This window comes from Hyperoodon ampullatus (genome assembly GCF_949752795.1).
Source record: "Hyperoodon ampullatus genome assembly, chromosome: 1".
In the NCBI taxonomy this organism is placed as follows: domain Eukaryota; kingdom Metazoa; phylum Chordata; class Mammalia; order Artiodactyla; family Ziphiidae; genus Hyperoodon; species Hyperoodon ampullatus.
Genome location: NC_136914.1, coordinates 155,121,462 through 155,139,747, shown reverse-complemented (window position 1 = coordinate 155,139,747; position 18,286 = coordinate 155,121,462). Strand labels below are relative to the sequence as shown.

General features: G+C 35.9%; 1 protein-coding gene across 6 annotated transcripts in view; it reads left to right on the top strand.

Moving 5' to 3' along the window:
- The window catches only part of SEC24B (SEC24 homolog B, COPII coat complex component), a gene marked incomplete at its 5' end in the record, with an annotated part of 94,063 nt that overhangs the window by 45,069 nt on the left and 30,708 nt on the right, over nucleotides 1–18,286 (top strand). For all 6 annotated transcript variants that reach the window (XM_079700982.1, XM_079700981.1, XM_079700984.1 and 3 more), the window contains 2 exons: nucleotides 10,133–10,213; nucleotides 13,267–13,478. In XM_079700982.1, coding sequence (XP_079557108.1) covers nucleotides 10,133–10,213; nucleotides 13,267–13,478 — 293 coding nt within the window. The remainder of the gene's footprint in view (nucleotides 1–10,132; nucleotides 10,214–13,266; nucleotides 13,479–18,286) is intronic.

Genomic DNA, 18,286 nt, shown 5'->3' with positions numbered 1-18,286 from the left:
TAAAATAGGATTTTGTACTAGAGACAGTCTTATGTTTTGTTGGCAGCTTCTAAAAGTGCAGAATTGTTGGAGAATAAACTTAAAGAAAACTTGAACAGATAGCAAGATATCAGGTTCCCATAGTGGTTATATCTTAAACTCCTCACTAAGTTTATTCAGTCACAGGTATTCACTCCTTCAGTTGTTAGTGCTAGAGTGGACCTTTTATTAGTTTTAGATTCAGTACTGAAGACAAGTACTGTCATACCTATACTAGTAAGGAATACTAACTTGAAAATGGGAGTGAAAGGGAGTAAGCAGTGAAATAAGGTGAAAGGGGAGAGTAAAAAACCAAAGATCAGTATCAGCCCTAGTCCCTGGGAGACACTGTCAGCTAATGTTCTGTCACCTGCTATCCATACTCCCAGTGCCTTTCCTCTAGGGAGTTTTCAGGTTAGGAAGAGGCCAGAGGACAACAGGAAGCTCTCTCCCATGGCTCTAGTAATGTGACAGCTTGATGCTATATTTTGTAAATGATGTTAGGAAAAAACTTCTGATTTTTTCATAATGAGTTTTAAGGTGCTAGTCAGTTTTTATTTGACTTTCACACAGGCTAATGGTAATTATTCAGTGCCAGGTACTATGTCAAAGATAATGATATGTTTATGGTTTGCTTGGATATTTTAAAAGGTCATGTTGTATTTTGATAGAGAACAAATTAAGTCAACTCCTGTAGATAACAGCACAGTATTGGCCTTATCTCGAACTTCCACAGAAAATTCTTTTTTTTTAAATTCAAGTATATAATATGGTATTGTTAACTATAATCATTGTTAACTATAATCATTATGCTATACATTAGATCCCCAGATCCCTAGAACATGTATAGCTGGAAGATTGGACTCTTTGATCAACATATTCCCTTTTCTTCCACCACTCCCCTACCCCCCGCCAAAGAAAATCCCTAAAAGGGTTCAAATCTATCTTTCTCTTTAACTGATGTACTATGTGATTATTTTGACAAATAAATATCTTTCAACTAATTCAATACATATTTAGTATATTTTTTAAATTTTAGAAATTGAACACATGTCCTAGGTCTGTGGAGGATATAAAAAGATATCCATGCCATTAAGAACAGTATTAGTTTCAGGGTTTTCAGTATTCATATACATTGAAAAGAAAATGTCGTCATGTGTTTGCAGATGATACCTGTTACCTGAACACCTAGCTTGCAAACATCCTGTATATATAATTGCTATAGCTGGAAACTCCAACTCTCTGTACAGTGGAAGAGGGCAGAGTATTAGGGCTATAGCAGAAGGAGATTTGGTACCAGTGTCCAGAGTTAGAATTCAGAAGGCACTTTCAAATAGAAATAGTGATTGGATGGTGATTGGATGTCTAGGCTAGCCCTAAAACTAATTAGCTGAAATACTGAACATTTGCAAATGCTTTATTTTTTCCAGCCTGTCATAAATGTATAGTGTTTAATCAATAATATGGATTATGGGTTTTTTAAGAGTGCTTATGAAACAACTTGGGATAATAAATACCAGTTATTTCATTATTTCTTTGAAAAAGTGTGTTCTGAGTTCTGAACAACCAATTTATAAACAGATTAATAATGCCCTATTTGTGAGCTTGATTAAAAGCCCAAGAAGCTCACAGTCTGATTTGGAATATAGAACAAAATGATAGTAAGTCCTGTGTTAATCATAGTGTTTTATAGGAATACATAGGAGAATTTGGAACCAGATGTAGGGTGGGATAACAGGGAGGATTCTCCTGGAGGGCGGGCAGGGGAACCTAAACTGAATCTGAAAGAACTTGGAATTGGGCAAGTGAGGGATCTGGGGAGAGGCAGAGACACTTTTTGAAACAAAGCAAGACGCTTGAGAGAAGGTAGCATATTTGGGGAACTTTAGTGAGTTTGGGACCTATGGTTTGCAGAGAGCAGTGGCAAGAAGAATTGAATGAGGGTGAGTAGGATGGCTGGGTAAGATCTTTAAGAACCTTGCGTTTCCTAGTAAGGAGTTTGGATTTTATCTTGAAGGTAGTGAGAGGTCACTGAAGGAGTTTACATGGGAAAATAACATAACCAAATTTGCATTTTGGAAATGCAAATTGATTTCGCATTTACAGAAGAAATTGATTAGAGCTTGAAGCTTTTGGAATAAGCCAGTGAGAAATAAGAGTTCTTAGACTAAGGTAGAAGGAAGATTGGAGAAGGGGGGAGAGTATTAGCAGAGTATTACCGAAAGAAGAGAACCATTTTTACAAATCAAAAGTAACTTGGTTCTCAGTGATAAATGTTAAGGAAAGTTTGGTTGAAGTCTGAGAACAAACGATTGGCCTTATCCATCAGGAGGTTCTTGTCTTGGTCTTTCTTTTCCCCTCTTTTGTAGCACTGTTTTAGCATAGGAAGAGGGAAGAGAAAAAAAGAAGAACATTTCCTGAGTCTCTGGCTAGTATCTGTTTAATTTATGTCTGTTATAGCTGTTTAATCTTAACATTAGGCCTGTGGAGTAGGTGTTATAACATCTGTTTTTACAAATAAGGAATGGCTCAGAAATGTTAGGAGTCTCATCCATTTTCTCTCAACTGGTGAGTGGTAGAGATGGAATTTGACTTACAGTTTTTCCATGTTTTATACAAGTTATGAGGAAGTGAAATCTCAAATTACCTGGTTAATTTCAAGTTGAACAGTACTAGTAAGTAAGTATATTAGACTTGGTTGACCCATGGAGAGAGAATGGCTTCAGTTTTTTTTAGAAGGCTTCAGTGCATCCTGGTTTTTTTCCCCCAACTTCACAGATTCTGAGCTATTCATTTGACCTTACTCCTTACTTCCTCAGATTCAGCTCCGCCTCTTTTCTGACTTCCCCTTTTCTTCTCTCAACCTGTGACATAGAGCCAGTAAAAGAATGAGGGAAAATGTTTCCCAAGTATTACATTCATACTCACCCTCCTTTTGATCTCAGAATATTTGTTATCACTAACTGTAGCGTGAAGTGACTAAGGCACACTGGACCTATCAGAGGTTTTAAGAGTGGTGACAAGTACCAAAGCTTCTCATTCGACTAAAACTAGCTCGTATTTAGAAAGCAGTATTTTGCTTGGTATCGTGGTTCCAAATATCAATACAGTAGCATAGCTGCCTCTATAGACTAATAATATGACAGGGAAGCAGATATCATATGTGATTACAGTACAGCTTGAAAAGTACAGTAATTCGGGGTTAAGAAAATGTCCCTATATAGGAGAAGAAATGATTTCCATTGGCATGTCAGAAAGGTTTTAGGAAGGGTTTGAAATTTGAAGGATGAGTAGGAATTTGCCATGTGGAAAAAGAAAATCTAGGCTAACAGACCAATATGTACGGTACATAACACAAAAAATAGTGTATTGGGATGAAGAGTGAGAAGTTGGGTGTGACTGTGTCATAAGGTAAAAGAGGGAAGATGGTACAAGAACAGGTGGGAGATGGAGGTGACAAGGAAAGTGGAAGACAAATTTTGAAGTTTTTTTTTATGGCAGTATAAAAGCATTTAGACCTTATTCTGTAAAATGGTAGGGGAACTAGTGAAGGTGTTTTTAAGCATGTTTAGAATATTGGCATGTTTCATAATGTACCTTTTTAAAAAATATATTTTGATTTGTGTTGCAGTAATGGCATAACCTAATTAGAATTAATCTGAACAATAAATTTTAGCAAAGTTTGAGTCTGTTTAGTTTAGTGGTTCATCTGGATTTATAACTTTTATTGTTGCTTTGATATTTTAACAAGTTCAAAATAGAGATTTGCATTTGTTCTTTTCTTCTGAAAGTGAATTAAAATATTTTTTAATTTATTTATTCAACTGCATTGGCTCTTAGTTGCGGCACGTGGGATCTTTTGTTGCAGCGCGCAGGCTCTTCGTTGTGGCGCACAGGCTCTTCGTCGCTGCGCTCAGGCTTCTCTCTAGTCGAGGCGTGCAGGCTCTCCAGTTGCGATGTGCAGGCTCTAGAGCGCGTGGGCTTAGTTTCCCCACAGCATGTGGGAATCTTACTTCCCCGACCAGGGATTGAATCAGTGTCCCCTGCATTGGAAGGTGGATTCTTAACCACTGGACTACGAGGGAAGTCCCTGAAAGTGAATTTTATTTTATTTTTTTATAACTTTATTTATTTATTTTTACTTTTGGCTGCATTGGGTCTTTGTTGCTGTGTGCAGACTTTTCTCTAGTTGCGGCGAGCAGGGGCTACTCTTTGTTGCGGTGCACGGGCTTCTCATTGGGTGGCTTCTCTTGTTGCAGAGCACGGGCTCTAGGTGCGTGGGCTTCAGTAGTTGCGGCACTGGGCTCAGTAGTTGTGGCTCGCGGGCTCTAGAGCACAGGCTCAGTAGTTGTGGCACATGGGCTTAGTTGCTCCGTGGCATGTGGGATCCTCCTGGACCAGGGCTCGAACCCTTGTCCCCTGCATTGGCAAGCAGATTCTTAACCACTGTGCCACCAGGGAAGCCCTGAAAGTGAATTTTAAACTAGCAGGTTTCAAGTTATCCAATAAATAAAATAGAATATTTCTATCAAATTAATACTTTAAAGTTTGTTACTATAGCATTATTATCTAAATGGGCAATATTTTTAAGCATTAATATTTGATTTGACATGGATGGAAAGAAGCTAAGCAACATAATTAAGTAGTATTATGTATTATGTACCTGTTAATCCTATACTCCTAATCTGTCCCACCCCCTTCTCCCCTTTAGTAACCATAAGTTTGTTTTCTATGTCTGTGAGTCTGTTTTGTTTTGGGTTTTTTTTCTTGTTTTTTTTAAATTTAATTTTATTTATTTTTTTATACAGCAGGTCCTTATTACTCATCAATTTTATACACATCAGTGTATACATGTCAATTCCAATCACCCAATTCATCACACCACCCCCAGACCCCCACCGCTTTCCACCCTTGGTGTCCACACGTTTGTTCTCTACATCTGTGTCTCAATTTCTGCCCTGCAAACCGGTTCACCTGTACCATTTTTCTAGGTTCCACATATATGCGTTAATATACAATATTTGTTTTTCTGACTTACTTCACTCTGTATGACAGTCTCTAGATCCATCCACGTCTCAACAAATGACCCAATTTCGTTCCTTTTTATGGCTGAGTAATATTCCATAGTATATATGTACCACATCTTCTTTATCCATTCGTCTGTCGATGGGCATTTAGGTTGCTTCCATGACCTGGCTATTGTAAATAGTGCTGCAATGAACATTGGGAACATTGGGGTGCATGTGTCTTTTTGAATTATGGTTTTCTCTGGGTATATGCCCAGTAGTGGGATTGCTGGATCATATGGTAATTCTCTTTTTAGTTTTTTAGTGAACCTCCATACTGTTCTCCATAGTGACTGTATCAATTTACATTCCCACCAACAGTGCAAGAGGGTTCCCTTTTCTCCACACCCTCTCCAGCATTTGTTGTTTGTAGATTTTCTGCTGATGCCCATTCTAACTGGTGTGAGGTGATACCTCATTGTAGTTTTGATTTGCATTTCTCTAATAATTAGTGATGTTGAGCAACCTTTCATGTGCTTCTTGGCCGTCTGTATGTCTTCTTCGGAGAAATGTCTATTTAAGTCTTCTGCCCATTTTTGGATTGGGTTGTTTTTGTTTTTTTAATACTGTGCTGCATGAGCTGTTTATATATTTTGGAGATTAATCCTTTGTCCGTTGATTTGTTTGCAAATACTTTTTCCCATTCTGAGGGTTGTCTTTTTGTCTTGTTTAAGGTTTCCTTTGCTGTGCAAAAGGTTTGGTTTTTTTTGTATATAGATTCATTTGTATTATTTTTTAGATTCCACATGAGTGATATCATATAGTATTTGTCTTTCTCTGTCTGACTTCACTAAGTATAATTTTCTCTAGGTCCATCCATGTTGTTGTAAAAGGCGATATTTCATTCTTTTTATGGCTGAGTAATATTCTATTGTGTGTGTATATATATAAATACACACACACACACACACACACACACACACTCTACATGTCCTTAAGCTAATTGTCAGTTGATGGGCACTTGGGTTGCTTCCATGTCATGGCTATTGTAAATAGTGCTGCTGTGAACATTGATGTGCATATATCTTTTCAAATTAGAATTTTTATTTTTTCTGGATATGTACCCCCAAGAGTGGGATTGCTGGATCATATGGTAGCTCTATTTTTACTTTTTTAAGGAACCCCCATAGTGTTCTACATAGTGGTTGCACCAATTTACATTCCCACCAACAGTACATGAGGGTTCTCTTTTCTCTACACCCTCCCCAGCATTTCTTATTTGTAGACTTTTTGTTGATGGCCATTCTGACCAGTGTGAGGTGATACCTCATTGTGGTTTTGATTTGCATTTCTCTAATAATTAGTAATGTTGAGCATCTTTTCAATGTGCCTGTTGATAATCTGTATGTCTTCTTTGGTGAAATGTTTATTTAGGTCTTCTGCCCAGTTTTTTGATTGGGTTGTTTGTTTGTTTTTTGATACTGAGTTATATGAGCTTTTTGTGTATTTTGGATATTTAACCTCGTGTCGGTCTCATCGTTTGCCAATTTTTTTCTCCCGTTCTGTAGATTGTCTTTTCATTTTGTTGGTGTTTTCCTTTGCTGTGCAAAAGTGTTTAAGTTAGATTAGGTCTCATTTGTTTATTTTTGCTTCTATGGTATTTATTTTATTTTATTTTATTTATTTTTTTATACAGCAGGTTCTTATTAGTCATCAATTTTATACACATCGGTGTATACATGTCAATCCCAATCTCCCAGTTCATCCCACCACCCCCCCCACCCCCCCACCACATTCCCCCTTGGTGTCCATACATTTGTTCTCTATGGTATTTTTATAATAACAACTTTATTGAGATATAATTCACATACCATAAAATCACTCATTTAAATTTAAACAAAGTTCTGCAACCATCACTGTGTAATTGTAGAACACTTTCTTCACCTCAAAGTAGAAACTCCATGTTTTAGCAGTCACTTCCTTTTCTTGTCCCCCTACATGCATGCATGCGCACATACACGCACTAACCTACTAATCTACTTTTTGTTTTTATAGATTTGTCTGTTTTGAACCTTTCATATAAATAGATGGTATACTATTTGGTTTTTGTGACTGTCTTCTTTCTCAGCATAATGTTTTCAAGTTTTATCCGTGTTATGGCATGTATCAGTCCTGTGTTCCTTTCTATTGCTAAATAATATCTTATTGTGTGGATAAATATCACATTTTATTTACCTGTTCGTAAGTTGTTGGACATCTGGGTTGTTTCCACTCTGGGGCTGTTATGCGTAATGCTTCTGTGAGCGTTCATGCACAACTGTTTGTGGGGGTGTATGTTTTCATTTCTCTTGAATGGAATTGCCAGGTCATGTGATAACTGTTTGCCACCTTTTGAGGAACTGTCAGACTGTTTTTCAACATGGCTACAAGATTTTACAATCTCGTGGAGGCTTCCATTTCTCCACATCCTTGCCAGAACTTTTTGTTATCTGTCTTTTGAATTACAGACATCCTAGTGGATGTGAAATGGTATCTCACTGTGGTTTTGATTTTTATTTCCAGAATAGCTAGTGATGTTGAGCATCTTTTCATGTGCTTATTGGCCATTGGTTTATCTTTTTTGGAGAAATGTCTGTTTAGATCCCTTACTCATTTTAATTTGGTTATTTGTCTTTTTATTGTTGAGTCATAGAGTTCTGTAAATATTTTGCATATTAGACCTTTATTAACTAGATATATGATTTGCAAATATATTCTCTCATTCTGTGGGTTATATCTTTATTTTCTTAATGATATCTTTGGAACACAAAAGTTTTTTAATTTGATGAAGTCCAGTATATCTATTTTCTTTCTTTTGGTGCTTGTGCCTTTGATGTCATATCTAAAAATCCATTGCCTAACCGAAGGTCGTGAAGATGTACTCCCATATTTTAAGAGTTTTAGCACTTACATTTAGGTCTGTGATCCATTTTGAGTTAATTTTAGCATAAGGTGTAAGGAAGGGGTCTAACTTCATTCTGCTGCATGTGGATATCTAGTTGTTCCAGCACAGTTTGTTGAAGAGAATATTCTTTCCCCATTGAAATGTCTTGGCATATTGGTTTTGTTTTGTTTTGAGGTGAAATCTACATAACATAAAATTAAACATTTTAAAGCATACAGTGGCATTTAGTATATTCACAGTGATGTGCAACCACCACCTCTATCTGATTCTGTCATTTGGGTTGTCGTGCAGTCACCACTTCTATCTAGTTCTAACTTTGTAAATGTAGTGAACTTGATAAAACTAAACATTTTCATCATCCGAAAAAAGAACTCTATACCCATTAAGCAGTAACTTCTCATTTCCCCCTCCTCTCAGCCCCTGGCAACCACCAATCTACTTTCTATCTCCAGAGATTTACCTATTCTGGATATTTCATGTAAATAAAATCATTCAGTGTGTGACCTTTTGTGTCTGGCTTCTTTTGCTTAGCATGTTTTCAAGGGTCATTCATATTGTAGCCTGTATCAGTACTTAATTCTTTTTATAGCTGAATAATATCCCATTGTATAGATAGACCACATTTTGTTCATCCATTCATCTCTTGGTGAATATTTGGGTTTTGGTGTATTGTTTTTTAATGCTATTACTTCAAGACTTTTGACCTTGTATATCAGCATTCTTCTTTAGTTATAAATTCACAAATACAAGGAAAAGGAAGAGCCATTACTTCCCATTCTTAATTAAGAGTAATGACCTATATATGCAACAATATTCTATTTACCACAAAGAAAGCACTTAGTATGTATTAGTGTCTTTCACCTATTATTTATTTTATAGCCTTCATCTTTTGTAAGTTGCTTCATAACCACTGTCTCATCTAAGCATCACAAGAACATTAAAAAGCACACATAGGGCATTTAAAAAATTGTTCTCATTTTGCGAGAGAGAGTATTATGATGATTGTCACTTACCCAAAGTTATTTAGCAATTAAATGACAGAGTCTAATGTAACTACAGTCTTTTGCCTCCAGATCATGTTCTTTACTGATAACAAAATGTTCCTACACAAAAAATTTTAGCTATTATGCCCTGAGTCAATACACTGAGCTCTTGTAGTTAACCAAAATTATTCAATGAAAGATAGTTATGCATATCTATTCTTTCTATATCACAGTTGAAAATTAACCTAAAATGTAGTTTAAACCCGGTTATAATATTGGTGTTAAGAGCCAGAGATAACCTCTGTACCACAGAATTTTGTCTTCTGGTGAAAAAGACCAAGATCTTTAACACAAGAGAGAGGCTGAGTGTTTTCAGTTTTATTAATTAGTATATACTCTAGTGTATCTACCTATGTTAACTGTAGGCTCTCAATAAAATATTTGTTAAGTGAATGAATGAGAGAAATATATGTTCTACCAGCTGTGTGACACCACTACGTTTTATCGTAAATGGCCACTGAATATTAGTCTTTCAAGTTTTGAACGAACACATGTAATAAAAATTCTTATAGTCTAACACATATTTATTAGAGTACCTTTTATTTTTGTTACCTTATTAAATATGGCAGGTACTGTTTAATATTTATTGAGCAGATGAATAAACCGAGGCATAGAAAAGCTTAGTAACATGCTAGGTAGCAACCCAAGCCATAGATTCCTCTCTTATGAAGGTTTCATACAGCTATGCTGAGTTATAAAAGTAATTAAAATTTAATTATCTTAAAATAGCGTGATATTGATATAGGGTATTTAATAGCTTGTGATTTGGTAGATCCAATCTTTGAGGTGTGATTTTATTAACATTTCTATCAATCTAAAATTGATGTTTGTGTGTTTGACTACTTTGAAAGTTGTGTATCTTTTCTTTAAGATGCCTTCATGTGTGTCTGCTTAAATTTTATTCCACTTATCAGCTCTGTATTCTTCCCACTTTCACCCCCTGTTCTTATTATCAGAAATTTATGTATGGTTTTTTAAATGTCATTAAACATCAGTCATTTCATGTTTTTAGGATCAGGAATTTTCCTAGATCAGCAAAACATCTTTTTCAAAATTGCCAAAGGTTGCTTTAAGATATGTTGTCATTTTAAACTTAGTAGATATTTTGGTTTTCCTTTTAGGTGTTGACAGCTCTTCTACCACAAGCAGTGCTTCTCCAATGCCCAACAGTTATGATGCCCTAGAAGGAGGCAGCTATCCAGGTAATTTGTTTTGTGCATATTTGATGTTTATTTGAAAAGTTACCATCAATTACTTTCAAACATGAACATGTACTATACATAATTAGCAGACTATATTTTTAACAGAAAAAAAGGGACATTTTCCTGGCTTTTTCAGCCTTAATTTAATGGTGTAATTGTCATATAACAACTGTGGATGCTGTTTTTGGGAGGCCTAAGGAAATTTATTATTTGATTTTTGTTACCATGGTCTTTATCTTTTTCCTCTTTCTAAAAGACTTAATACTGAATAATTTTTCTCTTCTTTTCCCTTCTTTTTATGCTAATAATTCCTTAAATAAATTTTATATTTCTGTTCTCATGCTTAGGTCCTTGAATTTCTTCCAACTAGCCTCTGAATATAAATAGTCTTTGACTCTTTACTCCCCCTATGGCTCCTGGCTGCCTCCACCAGGTAAATAGATTAACCAACTTGGGGGTAGGTTTTGGAGGCATTACTTTTAACCATATCTGGAAGTAACTTTGGTCATATGTAGGAACAGGAGTGGTGGATAGTGTTTAAAAAAATTACGAACTGAACTTCTATAATGATTAGTTATTTCATTATAGCATCTTGTGCTGTGATCTTCCTCATTTGCCTGTCTCCTGTCACCAACAGCCTGACAACCACACCTGACCTCCTTCTTTGTCTTTTCTTTCTAATGATTCCAAACTTTAGGATTAACAGAACAAGTAATTTTGCTCTTCGCCTTATTTCTTATCATGTTGTTAATTATCCAGGATGAAGCTTAATTGAAGTTGGAGTGTGCTGGACTTCACACACCGTCTTGCTATCACTGTTCTATGAGTCAGTAGAAAACTTTAATCTTCTCAGCTTAGTACAGAGTTCCCTTTTAACATTTCAAGAATACTTAAATAAGCTACTTAGTCTTTTGTGGTTAAGGGTTCTTTCCCTAGGGATCTGTGTGTGTGTGTGTGAGAGAGAGGGAGAGAGTGTGTGTGTGTGTGTGTGTAAAAAGTTGTGGACCATTCCAAAAGCAATTACCATTGTCAAAATATTCTAGAAGAGTTACTTCATTCACTAAAAGGTGAATACTATTTATTCAGCTATCATATTTCATGAGCTTCAAATTAACCTGAAATAAAACATCTAATGTGGTATAGTTAAAAGATGATGGCCTTGGAGTTAGACCTTGCTGTGTTTATCTGTATTCATTTAATCCACAAATCTTAATCTTGTTATGAACTGTGCTTTGACAGTAAGCGAATAACCTTAGATAAATTTTCTAGCTATTTATACTGCACCAAAATTAAGGAAAGCTATGAACATCTATCACAGTAAGGTTAACTGAATTAAGTCTGTGTCAGGTACTAGGTAGATCTTAGGGACTATAGAAATGTATGAAATACTGTCCTTTTCCTAAAAAGGGGGGGAAAAGTTTTAGACCCCCATGTTTAGAACTCCAGTTCTTCATTTCTTGAGCTGATGACTGGTGTCATGTTAAGAGACCTTTCTACCTACAGTCCCATCACAGTGAGGAGAGACAAGCAGGAAATCTAAGTATATGACACTGCATTGATGCTCTAGTCCTTTTAAGAGGTCTGGGAAGTTACCAGAAAGCCAGTAAGCCAGTGCTTGCCTAATTTGCACAAGACAATAGACAGCAGAATGTCTAGGAATGTCTCTTCAAAATGAGAGCGAAGAGAGCCAGTAGAAAGATGATTCCTCAATAAACTTTGAAAAAATAAATTTCTTAAGTCAGATGCTTTTAAGAACATATTTTCTTTTTGCAGAGTCTGATTGCTGGTGAAGAATATAATTTTTATATGAAAATATATAGTGAAATACAGTGACGAGAGATTAAAATACACATGTATTTTAGATTTGACTTTTTGTTGTTGTTATTCTTGTATATGGTGATAAAATTTTCTACAGTTTTTTTCCCCCAGTTTTAATCAAGTTTTAGTTTCTGTTTTAAATTTAAATAAAGGAAGAACATTCATTCATTACATTTTATTTGGCCTCTACTACATACCAGACATTGTTTTAGGAGCTGGACACTATTCTAGACTGTCTTTCATACTTTCATTTTTGCCTCTGCAAATAAAGCAGACTTCTAGGGGATTGTGGTAATATGCCACTCCTTCCGTGGACTTTTTTTTTTTAAATAAATGTCAGGGTCAGATAAAAAGGCAAGTTAGAGCAAAGAGTAGTTGACACTCTTTTTGTTTTTTGTTTTTTTTTTTAATTTATTTTATTTATTTATTTTTGGCTGTGTTGGGTCTTTGTTGCTGTGCGTGGGCTTTCTCTAGTTGCAGCGAGCGGGGGCTACTCTTTGTTGTGGTGAGCGGGCTTCTCATTGCGGTGGCTTCTCTTGTTGTAGAGCACGGGCTCTAGGCATGCAGGCTTCAGTAGTTGTGGCATGCAGGCTCAGCAGCTGTGGCTCGCGGGCTCTAGAGCGCAGGCTCAGTAGTTGTGGCGAACGAGCTTAGTTGCTCCGCAGCATGTGGGATCTTCCCAGAGCAGGGCTCAAACCCGTGTCCCCTGCATCGGCAGGCGGATTCTTAACCACTGCGCCACCAGGGAAGCCAGACACTCTTTTTATTGCTTTGCTTTGTCTTCCGCTTCTTAGCGCCATTTCTGCTGAGAGAATAAAAGGAAAAATAACTGTATTTTTAATATACATAAATATATATTTATATTATATGCTATGTGGTATTATATATATTTAATATGCATAAATATAAAGGTCTTATCTGTTAGAAATACCAATTGAAGTATTTGTCAATGAAATGATATGAAATGGGGTTTTCTTTTAAATACATGTGTAAAAAAAAAAAGATGGGGTAGGAACATGTGAAACAAGATTAACAAAATATTGATGATTATTAAAGCTGAGTAATGGATATATGGGGTTTATTATTCTATTCTCTCTACTTTTGTGTATGTTCAAAATTTCTCATAATAAAAAAGTTTTAATAAAAAGGGAGATGCCAAAGGCTATGGGCTCAGCCAAGAGTATTTGTGGAGTCCTGACTTTCAGTTGTCAACACCATGCTTTTCCCTTTGTTAGACATGCTTTCTTCATCGGCAAGCAGCCCTGCTCCTGATCCCGCTCCTGACCCTGCTCCAGCTCCAGCTGCTCCTCAGCCTTCAAAAATGGCCAAGCCATTTGGGTATGGTTATCCAGCTCTGCAGCCTGGATATCAGAATGCTACAGCACCACTTAATTCCGGAGTGCCACCCAGTAGCCCAATGTATTCTGGATTCCAGCAGTATGCTCAAGTATGTATTTAGTCATAAAAAAAAAATCCTATAAAAATTGTGAAACTATTATCAATTCTGACAAATTCCTGGTGATTCAAATGGATCATAGGTATGAATACAGGTAAGTCTAGATCAAACATACATAGAATTTGATTCCAGTTTGTGTAAGTGTGTGTGTGTGTGTGTGCGCGCGTGTGTGCGCACATGCGTACATAGAAGAAGATAAAAGGTATTACTGTGATTTTTCTTTTCTGCATTGTACTTTTATTTTTCAGGGGTTCTGCAATGTACAGGTATTAATTTTATGATCGGGAAATTAAAGTAAATGTTATTTTAAATTCTGTATTACTAAGCTGCCTTTCTCCTCAAAAAATGACATGGTATAAGTGTGGTTTGGGATTTTGGTCTCAGTTCTTAACTTGAAGAACTCTCTGTGACATATAACTGAAATTGGTAAAAGCCTCCATACACATACATGCTCATTAATACATTTGTTCATAATTACTGCTATGACCTCTTTTGACATGACCTTTCTTGGAGTTACCTGTTAAATACCATATCAGTTTAATAATAGGACAATAAGTATTTTACATTTATATTTATTGGGAAAAAAATAAAATATAAGGAAACAATTTAAATGGCAAAAGCATTCTACTTACAATAAAAAACTGCTCGTAGTAGACTAACCTTACAGAAATTTCATCTGGTGGTGAACTGATGAAAATTAGAGGGGAAATAAGAAAACCATTTGTTCCTGGAATTTAATCTTAGAATTAAAGCACAGAAGAAAGAAGGAAACTGGGAGAGGCACTGGAGAAATGTGGTGGTTAGTACAGATTTCCCTGCCTTCCATTTTGTTAGATTTTCTTTATGATTGGTCCAGATGGAACACCACTATTTCAGGGTAACTGAGCAATAGTGATTTAAGCACATAGCTAGGGTGTGCTTTTAAATTCTTACCTGTGTACTAAAAAAAAGGTTATAGATTTTAATCTAATATTAACATTAACAAGCTAATTTTAAAAGCAGCCATTTATTTTTGAAGTCCTAGTTAGAATATTTTAATTTAGCTTTTAGCAGCTTTCTATAGTAAAATTGAAATGCCTTTAAATGTTGCATTTAGTATAACCCCAGTGGGAGGGTTCTGAAATCTAAGGGCTTTCTTTGTGTTCATTTATTTATGATGACCTTTATTAAGTAGTGGGAAACCCCAGTGGCTGCCCTTTGAGGAAGGAAAAACTTAAATTAGTTTTTCAGGGTAGAAAAACAGGTAAAAAGTTGATGTTTAAAAATGAAAATTAAAAATAGAAAAATATTTTAGTGAATATGTAAAAAACCAGATACAGATACTGTATGGCTTTTTTTTTTAACCAAAAAAAAATGTGCATGATCAACTGTAGGAAAATGCAGGTAAGCGAAAAAGAAGAAAATAAATATCAATCAATACTCCCACCATCAAGATATAAAAAGTAACAGTTGGAGTCTGTCCTTCTGGGTTTCTTGCTGTATGCATTTGCAGGAGAAAGCCAGTAAAGAAGCTGGTCATGTAAATGACTTATTTACACAAACAAATAAGTTGATAAATATGGGCATTGTTTTGCATTTTTTTAAAATCCTTGAACAGCATAAGAGGAAACCTTTCTATATTATTACATATCCTTTACCTGATAGCTGCATAACATTTTATAATCACCCAGTCTGCCACTATTGGGCATAGCTTGAGTGTTAAAATCAAAATATACACGTGTGCACAAACCTTGTGCATTCGTCTCATTATTTCCTTGGATGAAATCTCTTCAGGTGAAATTAGTGAATCATAGCACCTAATTTTACCGGTCTTTGGAATTTCTCTCTACTTATTCATTCAGTGAAAACTTAACTGAGTTTCTACTATGTGGCAGCCCTACTCTAGGCACTGAGGTTACAAGAGGAAGCTAAGTGAACAAAACAGAGTTCCCTCTCTCAAGCAACTTGGTGGGAAGGCAGGGCCAATGGGACAGTAAGTAAGTAAAGCAATAAATTAACAAACTAGTTTCAGGGACTTCCCTGGCAGTCCAGTGGTTAAGACTTTGCCTTCTAGTGCAGGGGGTACGGGTTCAATCCCTGGTCAGGGAGCTAGGATCCCCATGCCTAGTGGCCAAAAAACCAAAACATAAAACAGAAGCAATATTGTAACAAATTCAATAAAGACTTTAAAAAATAAAAACGAAAACATGCTGATTTCAAATAGTTACAAGTGCTATGAATCAAGAGGAGTGGAAGAAATTGCAAGGGTTGTGTATAAAGAGTAAACAGGAAGGCCCTCATTATAGAAGTTACGTTTGAGTTAATATTTGAATGACAGGAAAAGCCAGACATGGAAAAATCTGGGGGTAGAGGATTTCAGGCTGAGGAAACATATATACAGAAACGTTAAGGCAGGAGCAACTTTAACACGTTCTAGGACCAAAGTCCCAGTGTGGCTGGAACTCAGTTAGCAATGGGAAGAATAATAGGAATGAGATCAGAGAGCTAGGGAAGAACCATAGTCAGAAGCTTGGATTTTACATCAAGTGCAAAGGGAAAACATAGGAGACTTTATGTAATGGAATGAAATCTGATTTACGTATTTAGAGACTCATTTGGCTACTATGTGAAGAACAGATTAGGGCTGGGAGTATTTGAAAAGATAAAAATGGAAACAGGGAGACAAATGGAAGCTTTGCCATCATCCCAGAAATAGATGATTGGGCTTTCTTCTAAGGTGGTTTTGGCAGAGGTAGTGAAAAGTGGATGGGTAAGGGATATCTTTTGACTTATTGATGGATCGGATGTGGCGGGTGAGAGAAAGAAAGCATCAAGGATAACACTTAGGTTTTTGGCAGGGCATCTGGATAGAGGGTACTGTATTTACTTAGATGGTAAAGACAGAGGAATAGTTCTGAGAACAGGAATCGAATTGGCCATATTAAGTTAGAATACTTAATAGACATCCAAGTGGAGATGTATAGTAGACGGTAGTTGATCAGTATTTGGTGGTCAGGTATGGAGAAATAATGTACCAATTTATATTCCTAGCAAAAGTGTCTTTGCCTACTTTTCCATATTACTAAGTATGCCAAGTATTATATTTTATAAGCAAAAATATTAAATTATTTTCATAATTATTAGTTATTTGTGTTTCTTTACCAAAATCCCTGTTCATATTCTTTCACCATTATTCTATTCAGGTCCTTCTAGTTTGTAACATTTTTATCTAATAATATATTGCAATTTTTTCCCCCAGCTTGACACTTGTTTTTAATTTTAATGTTTTTTTTCTTAATTGGAGAAATGTTTAATTTTATATAGTCATATTATAATTTCTTTTGTTTTTACCTTTGTATCTTTTTTTTTTTTTTTTTTTTTTGCGGTACGCGGGCCTCTCACTGTTGTGGCCTCTCCCGTTGCGGAGCACAGGCTCCAGACGCGCAGGCTCAGCGGCCATGGCTCACGGGCCCAGCTGCTCCGCGGCATGTGGGATCTTCCCAGACCAGGGCACGAACCCGTGTCCCCTGCCTCGGCAGGTGGACTCTCAACCACTGTACCACCAGGGAAGCCCATTTACCTTTGTATCTTTTAAAAGTCTTTTCAACCTTAAGATTAGGGAAAAATTCCTTCTATATATTTTTTTTTACTTTGGTGATTTCACTTTTTTGCATCTTTTAAGGTTTTGTTTTGGTACATAATGTAAATAATAAATCTCATTTCTCCCCCCCCATATATATTCAATAGTTAGCTCTAATTTCACTGGTATTTATTAAATAATCTATCTTTCCTCATTGATTAAATATTCCACCCTTATTTTGTATCCTAGATTCTTAAATTTAAATTCTTAAATTCTAAATTCTTATCTTAAACTTGGGTCTGTTTGAGGTTTTCCATTATACACTGTTACTGATCCATGTAATCATTTTTGTCTCCTCCTTTACAGCTCTACTGAAAACTGAAAGGATCTCTTGTATTATCCAGTTTTGGGTTTTTTTCCTTAGGACCATCAGCTTCAGTTACTGTCAACAGTTTGTTATATTTGTTTGACCTATCCTCTACACACACACACACACACACACACACACACACACACACACACACACACACACACACACACACACACCCCCCTCTCTTTTCTTACTGAGGGTTTTAAAGCTAATCCTGGGCAAGGGGAGGCAGGGAGATGGAAAAGATAATTTCTTGCAAACCACAATACCACTATCATATCCAACAAAATTAACAATAATTTCTAAATGTTGTTTAAAATTCAGTCCATATTCAGATTTGCCCGACTGTTTCAGTATTGCTCTTCTGTAGTTGGTTTGTTCAAATCAGGAGCTAAGCAAGACTTACTAATTGCATTTGCTTATGTCTCTTAATTCTCTTTTTAATTTTAAAACAAAGCTCCACCCCCATTTTTTGTGCCTTTGATCTTTTGAAAAACCTGGGTCTCTTGTCCTGTAGAATGTTCCACATTCTGAATTTGGCTGATTGCTTCTTGTGGTATCATTTAACTCGTTCCTCTGTTCCATTTTCTATGTTATTAGAAATTAGATCTAATGGCCCAATTATATTCAGGTATATTACTTCATTTATTTATTTCCCTAAGCCAAAATACAATATATTTTGGTTCTGTGTACATTACAATAATAATTGGTTGTCTCACTTTTAGTGGTGTTAGGACTGATTAGTGGGTTCATATGGTGACAACCTGATCTTTTCATTGTGAGGTTCCTCATTATGCTTTTACCCAGTGGTTTTATCATCTATTGATACCTGTTTATCGTCTATTCCAGATGACCATTACCTGTATCATT